The sequence below is a fragment of the Buteo buteo genome, chromosome 4, assembly GCF_964188355.1.
Source record: "Buteo buteo chromosome 4, bButBut1.hap1.1, whole genome shotgun sequence".
Taxonomy (NCBI): Eukaryota; Metazoa; Chordata; class Aves; order Accipitriformes; family Accipitridae; genus Buteo; species Buteo buteo.
In genome coordinates, this window is record NC_134174.1 from 48439653 (window position 1) to 48458322 (window position 18670).

Here is an 18670-nt window from a genome sequence, read left to right on the forward strand (position 1 = left end):
ATTAAACTCCCTAGTTCTCGCCAACCTGTGCTTGATGACATAATCTCTACCTGATCACCCAAATAACAGGAGGAACACCTTTCCAAAACATGAAGAGACCAGCACATTAACAGAGTCACAGATGTAGAAGTTGTGGGTCACCTTGGACCAGCCTTGTCTCATCTCAGACTATCCCACCATCTGATAGTACGGTGGGTTGTCTGAGATAGTGTGATGTGACCTGGGCATGTGAGACAGATCAGAAGGGGACTCACAGGCCAGAGGGGTCCTATTTGCCTCATTAACCCTGTATTATTTCAAAGAGCTCTGCAGGATTGATTATTCAGGCTTATCCAATGGCCAGGACTCCCTTTTTTTCAATGACATGATACATGCAAGTGGGTGGATGGTGACTTTGTTGCCCCAAGCAGATTACACTCAGATGTGGTTAACTGATGAGCTGCTCAGAACAGCTTTTCTTCAGCAGGATCTCAAGGGTGCATTGATACCATCTTCTTTTGGTATGTGACTGAAACGCTTAATTATTGCAAATAGTCAGGCAGAGAAGTATCTCTAGGGGGCGACTCTGAGAACTAAGTCAAAAGCCTAAGGCATCATGTGCCAATAGTCCTTCTTCCTATGCTTTTCACCAGCCCCTCCTCCATCCGTCTACAGCCAAAACAGTGTCTAATGAGAGTGCAGAGGCTCAGTCAGTTCCCAACATGAAAAGCTTAAAATATTGATATTTAAAAAAAAAAAAAAACCAACCACCCTTCAAATTCTTTCCTACTTTGATTGACTGCAGATCCAGCTGGAAGAAAAGAATCCAATTGTGAGATTTCAGTGAAATCTAAAAGGTGATCAGATCCTTACCCTGCCCCAAAATAGATTTTGCAAAACTCCTACAGTTCCGCAAACACTTACGCTTTAGAGTAGTTCAGAATGAAGTCAACTCCTTTCTCATTGTCAAACTGGATGTCACGAGGCAGGTCACTGTGAGAATGGGCGTCGATGCTCAGGGGAAAGCCTGGATGCCACTCCTTCCAGCTGAGAAAGCAAGAGAGGTTGGATTAACCATACAACCTTACCAGCATGAGAGCTGTGTCATTCCTTTACCTACACTGCTTCTGTGGCTCAACTCTATAAAGTAAATTTGTGGCAGACTCATTTGGGCCAAAAATAGTGACTTGTACCACACCAATAACTACCAGTACCCTACAGAATCCTGAAGTACAATGGAAGGCATCTACCTGGCCACCTACCTTCACAAAACTTGAAGCAACTTAATATCTGTGATATTTCCAAACACTTGTCACATTTGGTTGAAATTGGCAGTAGCTTCAAATGTATTGGGAGGGGAGGGGACAGAGAGACAGACAGCTGCCCAATGCACACTCATTCTTGGGGCTACATTTTTTGCAGAACTGAGATACAGCAGCTAAAAGTACTCAGACATGTATTTAGGTTCCTCCAAAAGGCAACTCAGAGATGTAGACAGTCTTGATTCAGCTCCTCAGAACAGCCTTACCTCCTAATGGTCAGAGCACACATTCTCTGCCGTGTATATTCTTGCACTGTGCCCCATTTTTACTTCAAAACAAAAGAAGAGGATTTGTAAGAATACTGTTTCAATGGTATTTCCAAACTGCCCACCACACGTAGACTGCATTGTGTGTTATCAGTTATGCATCTGAATTGTAAATAGCTGTTTCCCTGGAATTACAAATGGTTTTGCCTTCCTTTTTGCATATGTAAATAAAATTTTGTGCCATGCCTCTTTTTGAACTATGTTTTCCTCTGCTCTATTTCCCATAATTTGTAAGTAAGATCCTTTCTTAGTCAAATGATATCAACAACTCATGTACCAAGCCTCAATCCATCAATTCGGAATGGACCCTCTGTCCTTCTGACCTTTACTCTCATGATAAGGAGATGCAAGTGCAAGAAACTTTTGTTATTTTAACAGAGAGTATGTCTCTAGGGAAAGGAAACGTCTAATGCCTTCTGGAGATACCCATTGATAAAAGATAGCATTTTCTCATTGTGACCTTGATTAGGAAAAAAGTCTACGACAGTGTAAAGGTGGGTGTCACAACTGTGTTCTGATAGCACATTCCAGTCCACTCAAACACAGCCAGAGCTTCCACTGCACCCCAGTGGAGGAAACAATGAAAACTAGCTTGCTGCAGCAGCCAAAAAGCTCCAGTTAAGAGCTGAAATGTTCGGATCATGTTCCAAAACCGGAGTATTGCTTGTAAAAGGCAAATGAAATCTGCCTTCAAATCTTCCTTGAAAGTACAACTGTGTGCCAGAGGGCCCACACAGAGACTGTACCAGTGAATTCCAACTTAAGCCTTCCAGATAACTTGAATCCCAGATAAGCTTATCTCATAATGCCACTTGCACCACGATGATCATCACTTACAGTGAATTCCATCTAAGTAAAAATCATATACAGCCAACATGGTAACTGATGCTTTTTCTTCTCCAGCATTCCAGTAACTAGAGCAATATGATAATCTGAACATACTCTGCCAAACTCTGACCTAAAGAGAACAGGCCCCAGACCTTCTGAGGAGCTATAGGAAACTCACCGGTACGTCTTTTGACGGGTCTCAAGCTCTTTGCGTCTGTGCTGTTTGAGAATCTGCGTCTTGTCATCCCGGGGGAGCTTTGCTGTGAAACAGAGGAAAGAGACAGGTTTATGAGGTTCCTCTACCTATCTCTGCCCAGGTCTTGAGAAGGAGAGCAAAGTTTCCAAACCTTCAAACTTCTGATCTATAACCTTACAAAGTTTCTGTGGGAAATGCTTACATGATCCAATTTAGTACCTTGAGTAGAAACACAGGTCCCTAGAGAATCTGTGGAAGGAGATAAGCTCCAAACTTGGTGCCTTCAAGGGGCAGTTAGGTCAAGCTAGGAACATCTGTCTCAACCGTATATAAAACCTGGATTCCTAGTGTAGACACTTGCTGTACATATCTAGTGTTAAATGGTCTGAATAGGGTCATGGGAATTAATTTTACATTTCAGTGTCTAAGGGAATTTTCATGAATAAGAGAAATCACAACATTGTTCCAGCTAATCTTCTCTGCTAAAAGATGTCTCCAGGAAATATCTCCTATCTTCTCTCCTTGAGCTGTGCTCTCCGCTGTCAGCTTGGGGCAATAATCATATCTTCTTATCATGAGAACAGGAAAAAACCCCAGTGAGGCTTCATTTCTAGACAGCTTGCTCTTCTGACCATGTATTCAATATACCATTAAATGACACAGAGACTTCCTTAGTGATCAGAGAAAGGGCAAGTTACGTGACTCACTTTACATACACAAATGGGAAGGCAGATAAAGCCAGCAGTTTCATGGAAATAGCTGTTTGGGGTTTGGAGTTGGAAATATCAGAGGTAATACAACTGATAACATACATGGCTAACACTTTCCAGTTGGTTGTGTTCAAGTTACTAATAGGGTTTCACTTGCTTTTGTCCTTTACCTCACCATACTCTGAAAGCCACGCAAAGCTGCTTTCCATGAAAGTTTTACAGTTGTTATAAATCAAATTATGAAAAATGGAAAGTCCCTCTGGAGATCAAAAATAAACTGACACATAGCTGTGATTATAGGACAAAAGGCTTCATATGCAAAATTCCTCAGCCAGGAGTAGCCAAAAACTTAATGGGAAGATAAACATTTATTTCCTACCATCTCATATATTGTTTCAGCTGTTTTCAGGCACTCATGATGCAGACAACTACAGCAGCCAACCTACTCTAGGAAGCACAGAGGGGAACAAGAAAACATCAGTAACAAATGTCTGCCCCAAGCCTGATCACAGCACGTAGGTAGTCAGAGACAGTTAAAACACAAGTTTCAGGTCCAGCAGGCCGCTCTGAACACAGCACAGAAGTGCTGTAACACTTTCCTCAGTTGGTCACCACTACTTGCAGCAGTCATATCCATCTCACCCTGCCTTCTCCTGGACTTGACAGCATGCAAAGAGAAGGAGTGAAAAGTGAAGCTGCTGTTTCAAGTCAGTCCTTGCACCTTCTGAGCAGCCTACTTTGGGATTTTATTTCACTCTCATGAAAACAAGACAATTTACAGGCAATTAATCATGGGCCACTTAGGGGCTTAGTATGAAACAAAGACAGGACACTAATTCTAATTAGATCAAAAGGTCTTCCAGCAACAGAGATGTGGAGCAGACAAAAATTTGGCATTATGGTCAGCCTTCAAATTCAAGACCAGTGTAACAAGCCAGCGTAAGGACTCTTCCTTGCATGTGATTCCCAAAATATCCAACTCAACTGCCAGTGCCCAGTCCAACAAACTGCTCAGAAAGCAGTTCTAGTCAGCAGGGAAAGCCCATTCCCTAGGATGCAGCAGGGGACTGGCAGTGGGTCTCCATGTGAGAGAGAAGATTGGGAGATACATGGGGAAAGGGGAAGGATGTTCTGCAGGAGATCAGGTTTCTTATGGCACTCACCTCTCCCATCTCGAAGGACAATCTCTTTTTCATCTGTAATCCAGCGGTAACATGGGAACTCCAAATAGTCACCCAATGGCGTTTTGACAGTCATATATTTAAGGTACCAGTCATCCTGGTACCAATATTTTCGTTTCTCAATTTTTATTAGCTGAATTTCTCCAAGGTCTTCTTCCACAGTCACGTCATAGGAGTCAACCTACAGAGCAGAATACAGTCAATGATCCACTGCATATGCAGGAAGCACAACACAAGCATACCTGGCCTTTCCTGATATGGCATGGGTACAACAGAACTTTCCAGCTTCTGGTGGGTGAGAAAAAGAAGACCTATTACTGGACTGCAATGCAACAGAAAAATTAATAAAACAACAAACAAGAACATGCAAAACACTCCAGAAATGGAGAAACATTTTTGTATGCAACCTAAAAATTATATTACTCCTTGAAATGTTTGCAATTCTGACAAAAACATGCAGACCATGAAATCATTTACTGCTCTCCTAGCAGTAGCTCAAAGTGGTATTGCTAGGGCACACCTGTTCATGCAACTGGAGTGGAAAGATGATCATGAAATTAACACATTTGACTAGGAATCTAAAGACCTGTGTGTATTAGTCATATGTGCTTCAGACTAAGGACAGCATCCAGGCCACGTAAATCTCTTTTGTTTTGGGCTTCCTGTGGCCGGTCTTCTTCAGTTCTCCATTTTTAAAATGAGGACAATGGTACACTTGGCTCAGATTTGGACAATGACACATTTTATGTTTGTACAGCTTAGATGTTCAAAGCAATTTAAGTAGCTAACTGAAAACAAGGTTCACAAGAATCCCATCTAGATCTGGAGGCACTTCATTCTTTCACTGTAAACAAGCCAGCATGTGGAAACATGGGTTAGCTCCTTCCTCAGTTTGGAGTTAACTCAAAGGCCTGACTCCTGCAACATGGAGGGACCTCAGCCCAGACTTGCACAGCAGCTAGTCTGTTTAGTCCTTTCCCATGCTAAGGGTCTGGTCACAGGGTCTTTCCACTGAGCTGGTACTGAAGGCTAGGACCACCCATACCTGCTCCTTCAGGAGTGCCCTCATCAGTGGCCTACAGGGACAGGCCCCTGAAACCTTGAGTTATTGGCCATGCAATGATCCAGGTGAGGAGCAGACCAGTCCTGGTGCTGCCCCTACATCAAGCTTTGCTGAGGTGTGAGGGCTGCAGCTCTGAACCTGGTCAGGCTGAGGAAGCAACTGCATACCATGCTTTCCCTTTCTTAATGACTGCTCCAGCAAGGCTACAAAGAAGTAGCAGTGAACATTTTCTCCTTCCATTTGAATTACAATGGCTTTGACTACCAAGCTCAGCATTTCTTCCATGTGGTAGGTCTGTTTTCAGCCCACAAATATGATTTGGCCTCTCAGGGTTTCACCATCAGATGGCTTGAAATGGATGGAGCCACTTGTCCCACCTTAGCTGCTAAGTGCTCTAGCTACTGAGGTGTGACGGGTGGCCTCACTGAAGGCCACAGAGAACTAGTCACCTAGACACACCAAGGTCAGGCACCGGTTCACTGTGTAAATCGCCTCTCCCACAACACTGCTTTCAGTGCTGCAGCTACGTGGCCAGGCCTGGGAGAAGGACAGTTGTGGACATGGTGCTTCCCTCAGCACTTCTTGCCCATGCTAAGCACCCCTGACTCAGCACAACAGCTGTTATGAATGCTGACTTAAGTGCCTTGCTAAATTGCCTAACAGATTTAGGACAGTGAACACTTATCCCAGAGACGGGTACTTCAGTCCCCTCATGGGACTAACTTCTCAGGGATGCAAGCAGTCTCTTACTGCATGTGGGAAGAGCACCCAGTAAATGACAGTTCTGGTGGCACTTGCACTGTTAGGCAATACCAGCATAGGAAGAAATGAGTAATTGTTTCAGATATGACCAGTAAGACACCATGTCATGCTAGGCAATTCAGGAGATCAGGAATTGACTCTCACTTTCCAAGAGTGTAAACACCTCAGGGCAAACCAGAGTAGCCAAGTGCTTATTGTCACAAAGCTGAGTGGGCTATGGCAACCATGGGAGCAGCAGCCAAAGCCCATTCTGCTCAGATGATCCTGCTAAGCTTCGTGTGGTTACAAGTAGAGACTTCATTCTCGTGTGGTTTTTCTCAACGCAAAAATCTTAGAAACCAACCAGCCGCTGATATCAAAAGGATGAGGTGCTGCATCGACATGTTGCAGTGCCTGTAGAGACTCACCAGCCTCTGTGAGCTTCGTCACTTGGCTCCTGATCTAGACACCACACTCTGCTTGCTCTTTTCAGGAGCACTTTCTTAGCCTTCACCAGGCATTTGACATATGCCCATTGTTCCTGTCTTATTTGCTAGAGAAAGGCTAATTCACATAAGGACCAAAACTGAAAAGTGAAGAAAGATTAAATTCCCGACAGGAGAAAGGAGAAAAAAAAAAAGTAATTTTTAAATGTCTTCAGATGGCACTTATTAATTCAACTGTTACAAAAGAAAGATTCATAGCAACTTGCACACACGTGACTGGAAGAACAAACATAAGAAGGATCCCTTGGCATCCCTTCCTCTCCCACTTTAACCCAAGCTTCCCTCATTATTGATGCAAAGTACCCTTTTCTATGAGCTATCCATGAATTACCAGCTGTGATGATCACTTTGGGATGAAGACATCTATCTGTCCACCAAAGTTTGGGATGACAGACCTCAGTTCTCTCATTACCCATTACATAAAAATACCAGCTTTCATAAAGTTTGTCACATCTAATTGACTCACAGAAGCCAGAGAAAAATAAAAAAACCCTTTAGGCTTTGAAGTCCACCCTGCAGACAATGAAACATTGTCCTTGCCTGTCTTTCCCCAAAGATGTTCTTCAATCAGCTTTGAAACTGTCAGGCCACGATTGCTACACTGCAACTCATAAGAGGCTGTTTCATACTAACAAAGATATTGGAATTTCTTCTACTATGCAGCCTAATTTAATTTTAGGTTCAAATATTTAAAATGGGCGTGGATAGTGCTTATTTTGATTTGCTGATACTTAACAGACTAATCTTTCTGAGCTATATTCTCCCTATGTCTATTAAAGCAAAAGACATTGAACTGTTTCTTTCAAAAAGGAAGCCCATCATGTCTTAAACAAGAATTTGCAATGTTTATGTCAATAGCACACCCATACACATCAGGTGGTAACAAACAAACTGCTTCACAAATACCATGGCAGTCCTTAGCAAGCTTGGGCTGACAGCATCTGTCTGCTAGGATGTGAACCGAGAGATGAAAATCACAGAGTTGAGATTTCAATGAACATATTAAAATGACGCTTGCCATTTTTCCTTGCATCTCCATAGCAGAAAAAAAAGATAGTTCCTTCTGTAGAGCCAATAAACATACTAATTTTAAACATTTTTTTGAAAGTTTATGTTGCTGACTCTTCGATGCCTCCACCCCCATGCTATCCAGAACAGCTAAAAGGATCATGTGTAAAGGTAAATTCATTCCCTTGATGGTTCATGACTTTGAACCAGCTGGGGAGACTGAAAAATGTTGAGTGGCTTTTCTCAGAAATCACATTAACAGTGCTTTGAGCCACAGCTATGACAGTCAGTGACTATAGGCCATATCCCTGTGCTCCTGGCTAAGTGAATGGAGATTCCTCTCTCCCACAATGCTGGTTTCAAACACTGCCCTCATCTTTGCCTATCACCCTACACCCAATATTCTCAGCTTCACTCTTGTCAATTGGCACAAAGAGTTCTGGATGATGGCTAGAAAATGTAGATAGCATGGTCAGATTGTTTCCCATTCTTCAAATCTTCTTTCCTAAAATAGGCAGCACTTGAACCATTTCCATTTCATGTTCATTTACCTGCAACTCCTGGTTTTCTCAGTAAAAACAGCATCAATAAACTCTTTACCAGGCTCGGGTTTCGCACTGAGTCAGTACTTCTGCAATTTTGTACTTCTTTCCAGGACCAGACAGCACTTTGCAGAAGAGTCCCTCGTCACAGGCTGTCATATCATGTACCTCAAACTCAGCCACTTCCTGCTTGTACGCCCCTTTATGCAACTGCAATGCAAAATGAATTATCTCTTTCAATTTTACCACGATCTTGGTGCATCTGGCAGTCAGGAGCTGGAATTAGCCACCTTGCAGAGAAACAGTCCAAACGAATCCACAAACCTATGTGAATTATTACCTATTCATCACTACAAAGGGAATTTAAACATGTAAAGACTAATGCAATAACCTACAGAAGCAAATGATAAACTGCATCTGGATCAGATTCACTTTGTATTCAGCTACTTGGGATTTTTATGCTCCATCTTCTCACTCACTTCCAGTTCCAGGGCTAGCTGTGTACAAAGGAAGAATAAGGTGACCAAAGCCACTGTCTGGATAAGGGAAACGAGCTAAAAATAACGCAGTACAAGTCCTCATAAAAACCCATTGCTGTCAAGTAATTAGTATGGCACAGAAAGTCTGAAATTAGTCTTATTTTCTCATCAACTCCTTGTTGCCCAAGATACCTGACTATCCTTTTTTTAAGTCATCTTCTTTAAAGGTTCAGCTAACAATTTCATTTTTTAAAAATCCTCATTTCCACATATGTATTTCTATAGTTCTTATGATGTCACACCTATATATGTATATACACATCTAAGATTTAAATTAAAGAGCAATGTGAATCAGAACCAAAGAGTTGTTAGAAATGTCACATTAACAGCCAATCTTTGGAAGAAACTTATTCCTCTAGTAACAATCTCTTTGCTAATATTACAAGAGCCCTAAAATAGCTGCACAAGTCACTGTTGATGTAATGCAATGAATTAGCCTAAATGTTCCAGATGGTTTTTAATCTTTTTATGACCATCACAGTTCCCATTTTAATGGCACTTCTGAAAGTGAGGGTTCCCTCCTGATGTCTCACCCAGCTTTCGCTGCCTCCAAGCCAGCGATGCCATGGGCTCACCTGAGATGACAATTTTGCTAATGCAGTAAAGGTGCGTCAGGTTACAAAGATGGTACAAGGTCCAGGTAAGACTTGACAGTTGGTCGCTCAAGGTTTCTATGGCATTTGTTTTATGAGGTCTCCTGATAAACACATGGCATCCCTGATGACTGCACAGTGAGCCAGAGAAGCTATGAGTTTTTACACACTTTGAGTTCAAAGTGAGATAACAGAATTAATGAAGGCTCTTGGACTGTTCAAACTCCCGTAGCATCCTGTTCAAGCAATTTAATCTCACACAAAACGTAAGGTCTTTCTTTTTGAGGAGAGACTCCTACTGACTAACCTGATATTGCCAAAAGGATGACACAGACTTTCTATAAGCACAAAGCTCTAAATGGAAGGAACTGTATTTCCCTTCTGGAAATACTTAGTTTGTGTGTTTCTTTCAACAAAAGCAAGAATCAGATGAAGGGGTAACAGGAAGAAAACAGAGAACTGAGTGACACCATAACACTTGCTTTGAAATCACTCGGCTCTAACAGGAACTTACTCATAAGACACTGAGTAAAGAAGAGCAGCGATGGCTTTCTACATCGCCTGTGTCTAGTACTTGGAGTAAGTCAGACAAAAACTGCAACTGAGCTGACATTGTGCAAATCCCTTCAGGTTTTTCCACATCCCTTTCCCTCAATCAACATTTGGCATGCCAATCTCCTACTCGGAACTGGCCCAAGCCCTCATTCATCATATCTAGTAATATGCACAATTTGCATTAATTCAAATGAAGACATTACCAGGATAATGGAACTACTGAGCCTCGCCCAACATTTAGAAAAGAAACTGGAAAGCAGACAAAGCCTTACAAGATAATACTGTAAAATTCTGGTCACCCACTGAAAAAGTGCATTTTTTTGCAAGTGTGTTCACAATTGAATTCTTTGCAGAAAAAGAAAATTCCAGAGATGCTATTGAAAGAAACACTAAAGGCAGAACTGTGAAACTAGTTGCTACATTTTACAAACCAACCAACCTGAAAGGCTTCTGGCCTGCTTCAGGTTTTTTTTTTTTTGGCTTTGTATTGGTATTTTTCTCCTCCTTCCTTTTTTCTTTGCACAATGTATTAGTAAGACTCACAGTGTTTTGGCCACAATGTTACCTGAACAGGTGCCTGGAGAAGCACACTGCGCTCCCCAAGAAAACATCCTCAACAACAAAACTTAGCACATTGTACTGCAAGTGTCCAACGAGCCAGACACTTTATGGAACACAGAGTTATTCTCATTCTCCACAATAAATACATGCTGAAAAAACTGCCTGCGTATTCGTAGTATCAAACACATAACAATTAATAGAAATAATTCATTTGGAGAGGAGCAAAAGTCCTCATCTGGATTTAGTCAAGAACCTTTGCACCTGAAAACAAGTTTGACAAAAAAAAAAGACAGTCCCAGCCTCAGAAAGCTTACTTAGCTAACAATGCATTTTATGTAAAATGCTAGGACCCAGATGAAGACCGTCAAATGTGCCTAAAAGCTACCTTCCCGAGGAGATGTAACTAGTCCTTTTGGGTGCACAGATCCTCTGCTGTAATGCTACTAACATCCACAAACCTTCGTTCATTGCTTCCTCACCCAGTGGGGTCCAGTGCTTGCAGGTACCTCTGCTCCTGCTGGACCTGCTCCCACAGCAGTTCAAGAGTTGCTGCTGAGCATGTACTTAATGATCACATCATGGCATTTTCTCCCTGTGACAGGATCCAATCCAATCGGATGTTCAGAGTACTGCCAGGCTCTCTATCACAGCCATCTATCTCTCAAAGACAGTGAAACCCTCTTTTGTAGCCCAAGGATAAAAGTAAACCGCCTGGTCGCTGGAGACCCTGGTGCTTATCTCCTCAGCTGGGCAGGGCTCATCCCTCCTGGGAGAGCACCCTAACCCTAAGTTTGCAGGACAGTGTGAGGTCTTCTTCAACCTCTCTTGCTAATGTTGCTAAGCTTCGCTTAAAATATGTGACTGTTCACAGAATGAGAGAGAAAGAATGACTGAGCGTCCATTTGGGAGATTCAGATAACAAGGTTCTAAGCTAATGAATGTTTAATCATGAAGGAAAGTAACCTCAACAGCAGCGGCGGGTAAGTCCTCACACCTGAATTTGCTAGATCGTCTCCTCAGAACATCAGCTATAAATACCTGGGGACCATATCTACACGTGCCATCAACACTTATTCAAAATGCTGACTTCTGTTACCCATATCTGCGACACCTAATGCAGAAAAGAACGGATACCTAACTTAGGCTGTGAACCCCAAGGTTAAAAAAAACACACCTAAAGGCAAAGCAGCACCATGACAGTGAAGTCTCACCCGTAGATGCAGTGGTATGTCTCATTTCCAAAGTGATTTATGAGCACTTTGTTAAAACTTTCAAAGTTGCTTAAATCTCATCAGACCTTTTGGAAACTGTGACGTAGGTTTCTAAATAAAATACACATTTTGGGAGGGGGGGGAAAAAATTACCTGAATCTATTATTTTCACAGGGGACAATACACAAATAAATAAATGGCATTCTAAAACAGTGCGCAGAGTATAAGCGATTACAGATGGATAGCCTGGATATTGTGATAAGATCACAGAGAGGACAGGGCACAACACGCAGCAGAAATTAAGGTTAGAAAGAATGGCACAGCCGATAGCCCGGTCCCAACTTCATTCTCACTCACGCTTGCATGTTCATGCTGTTTTCCAACTTTTATTGAAGTTCCCCTACAAACCTCCCTTGGCTGGCGTTGTAATTCCCACTGGAAGCTCTTACCTCTTCGTTTAATTCCTTGGTGATATCAGGGCTCTAACGACTAGTAAATACTGACCCTAAACATCACCTGTCAACAGGATGCACAACACAATTTTTTTTAGTATTTGTAGGAAAGTGCAAGGACATCTGAAAGCCCGGTCTAAGCCAGAACCAAAGGGCCCCCTCCTTCCCCACGACTGACCAAGCGCAGCCAGGGCTAACCTCCAGGACAAGGATGCCAGCGATGGGCGGCCGGGAATGGCAGCAGGCACCTCGGTCCCGGTGTCCCACTCCGGAGCGCCGGCACACGGGGACGGGAGCGTAAAAAAGCCCAGCCCTGCCGCAGTCCCTCGGGGCGCCGGGCGAGGTACCGCTGAAGGCTCCACCGGCCCCGGTCTTGCGGGTCCGGCCCGCGGCACCCGCGAAGGGAGATACGCGACGGCTCGTACGCGGTGAAAGCCCTCGGACACCGCCGGGGCGGGGGGGGGGGGGACAGGGAGAGACGGGACACGGGGCGGCCGCAGGGTGCGGGTCCCCCCCCGCCCCGCTAGACTCACCGCGCCGCGCTCGAAGTCGTTGTAGAAAGGTTTGTCCAGGAGGTGCCTCTCGCTGCAGCCCGCCGTGCCCTCCAGGGTCAGGTACACGTAGTCGTCGGTGCCCGCGAACCACTGGCTGCCCGTGGCCACCGTCACGGTGTAGGACGGCATGGTCCCACCGACGCGGATCGCCCCGGCTCGGCTCTGCGCGGCCCCACCGACCCGGCCCGACCCGCCGCTGCCGAGCCGCGCTCCTGCCCTAGCCCGGACCCTGCTCAGCGCCGCCTCCTCCTCCTCCTCCGCCACCGCACGGCTGCCCGCCCCTTCCCCGGCGCCCGGCACACCTACCCCGGTACCGGTACCCCGCACAGCCCTCGCCGCAGCCCCCCCCGCGCTGCACCGCTGCCTGCTCCCCGCCCCTCTCCCGGCACAGCCGCCCTGCGCTGCAGCCCTAGTAGCGCACCTGCCCTCCAACTCTGCACCAGCTCCACACCAGCACACTTTCCACAGCCCTGCGTGCAGCACTTTTCTCTTGATATTCTTCCACAGTTGCACAATCCTGCACAGCGCTCGGAGCTCTGAGCATGCAGCACGCTGCTCTGCAGAGGAATCCTGCTCCGGCCAGGCATAGCTGCGCACAGCCTTGCACAGCTCACCCTCGCTCGGCTCGGTATGCCTCACCACCTCTACGCTTACTGGATTTCATCCACACACCCTCAAACTGCTCTGCACTCTCTAACCTCACCTCCTAATCACCCCAGTTTGCAGGCATACACACTCTTCTGTGCCCAAACCTTACACGTGTACTACACCAGCTCAACACACTACCATTATCTACCCCGACACGTACACTGCATATATCCCATTCTCTTTATTGTCTGGAGTTACTCACTCTATACTCACACCATACTACACCCTCATTATATACACCAAATCTGCAAATCCATATACAACTCGCCCTTTTCGCAGGTCTAGACCGCCATATGCACTATTGCTGGTATGTTTTATTCCCTGCATTCCTCCAAGCTTCTCAAACACTCTGTTGTCTTTGCACAACTGTGCGTGACGCTAACTGCCAGCATATCTACACATCAGAGCTGTACACACACAACCAAACCCCCATTTCCGCAAAGCACTCTAAAAATCCCACAATTTCACAGTTCCCACCCTGAGTATACCAAGCACCGAATACCTGCTATCATTAAGGCAACAGAAGAGCTGGCTGTGCTTCTTCCACAGCCCAACCTACCCCACAGAAAATAACCCCATAGCAGCAACACTGCACACTTAGCACTTAGGCATCAAGACCGCTAACGCTATTCTCCTGCATTTTCATCAGGCAACCAAACACCACATGCTATCACCCCTGGCACCTCACTCATGATCTTCCTTCATGCTGCTACCAGCAGCAGCTGCATGATACTGTGCTGAAAGGAGCCAGGTTGCCGCTTTTGCAGATCCCAGTGTCATTCCACCATTGCTCTGGGATCAGACCAAGCTCCTTGTTTCCTTGCTGTCAGGCAGTTTGCCTAGCTGGCCTCTCTGCTCTTGCAAATTTCTAGTGACAGGTACGCAGAGCAAGCTAAATCAAAACCATCTCAGAAGTGTTTTCTCAGGGTACACTTGCACCTCAGGTATTGTGCTGGATTAGTTAGTGTCATACACATCATACTTTGTTAGCACTTTCAGCCTGAGGCACTCTCTGCCCACAGGTGAGGCTGAGTGGGCATTATCAGCCACCAACCATCAAATACAAAGGAAGAGAACAATTAAAGTCAGCAGTTGGAAGCTGCTGCTGCCTCTACCTACCTCTGTTCTGGTAAGCCCAATTGCAGAGTGCCTCATGCCTCACTCCAGCACGGCTGCTGCATCTTGGATCACTGTGCAACACCTCAAGATATGCTTATGGAGTCTCTGCTTCAGCTTCTAAAATTGCAGCTACCGAAGATGCATTGTGGCCTGTCTTATGCACTGTGGCCAGCCAGTGGTGGCCACACAGCAATGGGGACAACTTGCGATGCCCTGGAAAGATTCCTGTTCTTCTGTCAGAGAAGTGTGATGTTACTGGGCTACGCTCACCCAGACAAGTCAGGGAAGGTCTTCTACATCTCTTCTGTACAAATAGGGACTCAACCATTTGCTATATAATGACTCAGATTTCAAGGCTCTCCCAACATTCAGAGTATGTATTTTCATATAGGCATATAAAAAAAATCCACTGTGCCTGCCTTGGCTCTACCGAATTGCTTAGCATGAATTTCTAGTCCGCTGCTACTTTTTAAGTAACACCCAGAAGTGCAAGATTGCCAACTGTAACATGGCATATCTGAGACAGCTGCAGAATCCCAGCCCAGAGATCTGATTTCTCCTCCTGAGATTTAACAAACAAGGGATCCTTACTGGTGCACGCGATCCCTTCCATCGACAATGTTACCCCATAAAAGTGCACCATAATCTTGGAAGTTCTTCCTTGGGTTCCTCTTTCCTTTACATAAGATTTCAAAAACATCATGTATCAGTTTCATTTTTGCACAAGTACTGTCAGCCCTAAAGTTTCCAAATTTAGGTTCACAGCCTTCACTGAAAGATTTATCTGAAACCCTTCTTAACACAGCAAGTGCTTCAGAATCAGCTTTTGTCAGACACAAGGCCACCTTCTGGGCACCTTCATTTTTGCTGCAAATATGGAGCAAAGTGGTGTTCAAACCTTGAGCGGTGAGTTTCCATGTTTCTTTGTGTTTCAGCTCCGATGCAGCATTTGAAGTCTTTGTCCTGTTCCCCTGGGTTATCAGTTCTGTTTGTTTTCAGACCGGTTCAGGTCTCTTCTGTACTGAGGTGTGACTGGGGAGTCTCCCTACAGCATTACAACTCCTCTTACCAACTGATTAAAGAAAATACTAGATAAGCTCAGTCCTGTACATGAAATTTGTAGGAAAGGATGTTACCTCTCACCAGGCCCTTCACAGCTATGTCTCTTTTTAGTCTGTTCCTTCAGCACCTCTCACTTTTATCATGTTTTCCACCTTCAGAGATTTATTGATAATATTTACTGTTGGTAGAATTTCAAATGCCTCACCAAAATCCTGCCAAACAAAATGGCAGGCAGGATATGCAAAAACCAAATCAAACCATTTTATCAAGAGACTACGTTATTTCACCCCTGAGGAGACCCTCACTGTATGAGACCCCAACACAATCCTCTACCGTGTCTTAACTGATGGCTGCTTGATGTCAAACAAGGAAGCCATTCTTGGAAGCAGCAGTTGGATCCCACAGCTGGATCCAAGGTGAGTGTCCTAAAGATTAGGCCATGGGATCAGACACTGACTTGCATTGCAGCGTTCCCCCTGCTCCCCCAACACCACTCCGGACTTCCCTTGACACGGCAACTGAACTGCAAGGGGAAGACGGTTCCGCACCACGCACACAGTACGCCGCCCGGCGACGGAGAGGGAGGCTTGAGCCGTTCGGGCCGAGGAAGACCCAGTTTCCGAAACCACCGACCCCCTTAAGGCACACGGCCATCCTCACCGCTTCTGCCTGCTCCTCCAGCTGCTGCACTTCAGACTACCGAGCCCTTTGGTAAGGCGGTGGCGGAGGGCATGGAGACCAAGGGAGACGCGGCCTGCAAGACGCACGCTGGGATCGGGGCCTTCCTGGCCCAGGTGCCAGGCGGCACCCCTGCCCCGGGCACCGAGGACCGGCAGCCCGCGCATGGGCCAGGCGCTCAGCCACCACCGCCGCCCTCTAATGCCGAAGGCTTTGGGCCGCAAGGTCCCTCTGGACCTCGGGTAGATCGCAGTCCCCGCGAAGCCCGAGCCTGGGAGCGAGCAGGGTTTGCAATCGCCGCGGGAGGGAGACGGCCCGCAGCCGCCTGAGGACCCGCCCCACGGAAAGCGCCCGCGCGGGGGCGGCGGGGGCGGCGGGGGCGGCGGGGGCGGCGGGGGCGGCGGGGGCCGGGGCGGCAGCGCCCCCTGCTGGGCGCGCCCCGCCCCACCCCGCCGGGCCCCTCCCTGCCCGCAGCCCAGCGAGAAACAGCCCGAGAGCTGACGGGCGCGGGTGACCTCCTTTGCCGGGGTGGAAAACAGAATTCTGTTTGAAGATGGGGCTGCTCTTAGGTGGAGTGCTATATTACTTCCTCTGCCCGCGTAAAAATGCAAAAGGTCTCAGAGTAATCCATCCCTAACCGCTATCAATAACTGCCTTCATCCCAGACGGCGCTTGTGTGCGCAGCTGCTGAGGCCCGGCCCTGGTTTCTGGCACCTGCTTGCAAAACCAGGCAGGTTTGCTGACCCGACAGCAGGCGGCGAGCCCAGGCTTACTTCTCCCCAAGCAACTGCTCCCTGCATCAGCTCTGCACTCGAGCCCCTGTGCATCTCGCCCACCTCACTCCTTGCTTGAAGATGGATTCACAAGGCAGTGGTGGGATCTGTGCACTCACAAGCAGGGAGCTGAGAAACGAGGCCGTTAAAACATGAGCAGCTGCTATCCCTGAGCTGCCTGTGTGTTAGTGGGGGGCACGTCTACTCTCCCATGGATTTTGCCACTTGTTATTCACAGCTCCCATTCACCTAAGCATCACTGAGATTTACTATGTGGAAATTCACAGCGGAAGTCAGCTGCTGTCCCTCTTTATCTCCTTGCAATGCCAGTGAAAAACAAGGTTGTTCTGTGAGCATGTCACATATCTTACAGACCTCCTGAGGCTATGGGCAATTTGGGTGGGCAGATGGCTCTCCTGAAATATGCTAATAAGGACTGGGAGTGGGGAGGAATGATACAACATAGTAATTAACAAATGACGGAGGATCAGTAGAGCCTAAAGAAACTTCCAAGCTACATAAATAATCTAAAGGGCATGGGCTTAATAGCTGAGAACATATGGGTGCTCATTGTGTATTGCTCCACCAGAACAGGAAGAAAAAGCCCCTTGCTCATAGACCTGCCTCTGTCCCAGCTCAGAGTGTCCAGAAATTAACTCTAGGATTGCAAAGCTCAGCACAGACTGTCCTTGCTCTGCCATCCAGGTGGTGGCAATTCTGACACCAGCTCAATCTCTTACAGACCCCCAGTGGGGTTGCTATATGAACACTTGCTATATCTTTTTATACCTTTTGTGCAAGGGATCATCCAGATTGCAAGGGGCTGTGAGTCTCTCTCTCTCCCCATGAACTTCCTATCCCTTTTTTGAGGTGGTGTTCCTTGGATCCTCCATCCCATTTAGCAGGATGTTAGGACAACTTCCTCAGCCCTCAGGACCATGGGATCTGGGACTGCCTGACCTCAGCACTTCCACCTAAATCTGCAGATCCTCTCACTGCCTCCACGGATGTAGCAGTCCTACTCTGGCACTTTGCAAGAAGAGGAGAGGAGGAAGACAGAGAGAAGGCAGCCTGTTTTCAGGCTTCCCCTCCCCAGATCAGTGCTGGGAGGCTGCACAGGTAACACTGCTAAAGAGAAGGGGAGAGCAGAGGCATGGGACAGGTAAGCCATGGACAAGGCAAGCACAAGGAATACGGCCGCATTAGTGGCTACTCTTTTGGTATCATTTGGTGCTGCACGCGTTTGAGAAATGCAAAACTAGAATAGCAGTGGGAGACTGAAGACTGGTGCAAAAGTCCTAAGCCCCAGCAGCAAAGGAAGAGTCCTGGCAGAGGCTTGTGCAATATCAGCTCCAATCTGAAGACAGGCAGGTCCAAATTAATCCCTGAAATAATATGTTTAACTTCTACCACAGCTTAGTTTGGGCCGGGGCTGCAAGGAAGCTGCTCAATGGAATGGCTTGGTTTACTTTCTGTCCAATTTCTCTGGTGTGCATCAACTGCTTAGGTGTGCCCATGAATGTAGCATGGTCCTGAAAGCACAGCTTTGGGATAAAATAAACGATCATCTTGCTGGCATGAGA

The 18670-nt window shown here is 46.3% G+C and overlaps 1 protein-coding gene across 3 annotated transcripts in view; it reads right to left on the reverse strand.

Annotated features, from left to right (window-relative positions):
• Positions 1–13020, reverse strand: part of ALOX5 (arachidonate 5-lipoxygenase) — a 34897-nt gene extending 21877 nt beyond the window's left edge. For all 3 annotated transcript variants that reach the window (XM_075025941.1, XM_075025942.1, XM_075025939.1), the window contains exons 1-4: positions 12787–13020; positions 4465–4663; positions 2574–2655; positions 904–1026 (exon numbers count right to left, since the gene is read on the reverse strand). In XM_075025941.1, coding sequence (XP_074882042.1) covers positions 904–1026; positions 2574–2655; positions 4465–4663; positions 12787–12936 — 554 coding nt within the window. In that variant the 5' untranslated portion in view covers positions 12937–13020. The remainder of the gene's footprint in view (positions 1–903; positions 1027–2573; positions 2656–4464; positions 4664–12786) is intronic.
• Positions 13021–18670: the final 5650 nt, after the last annotated feature.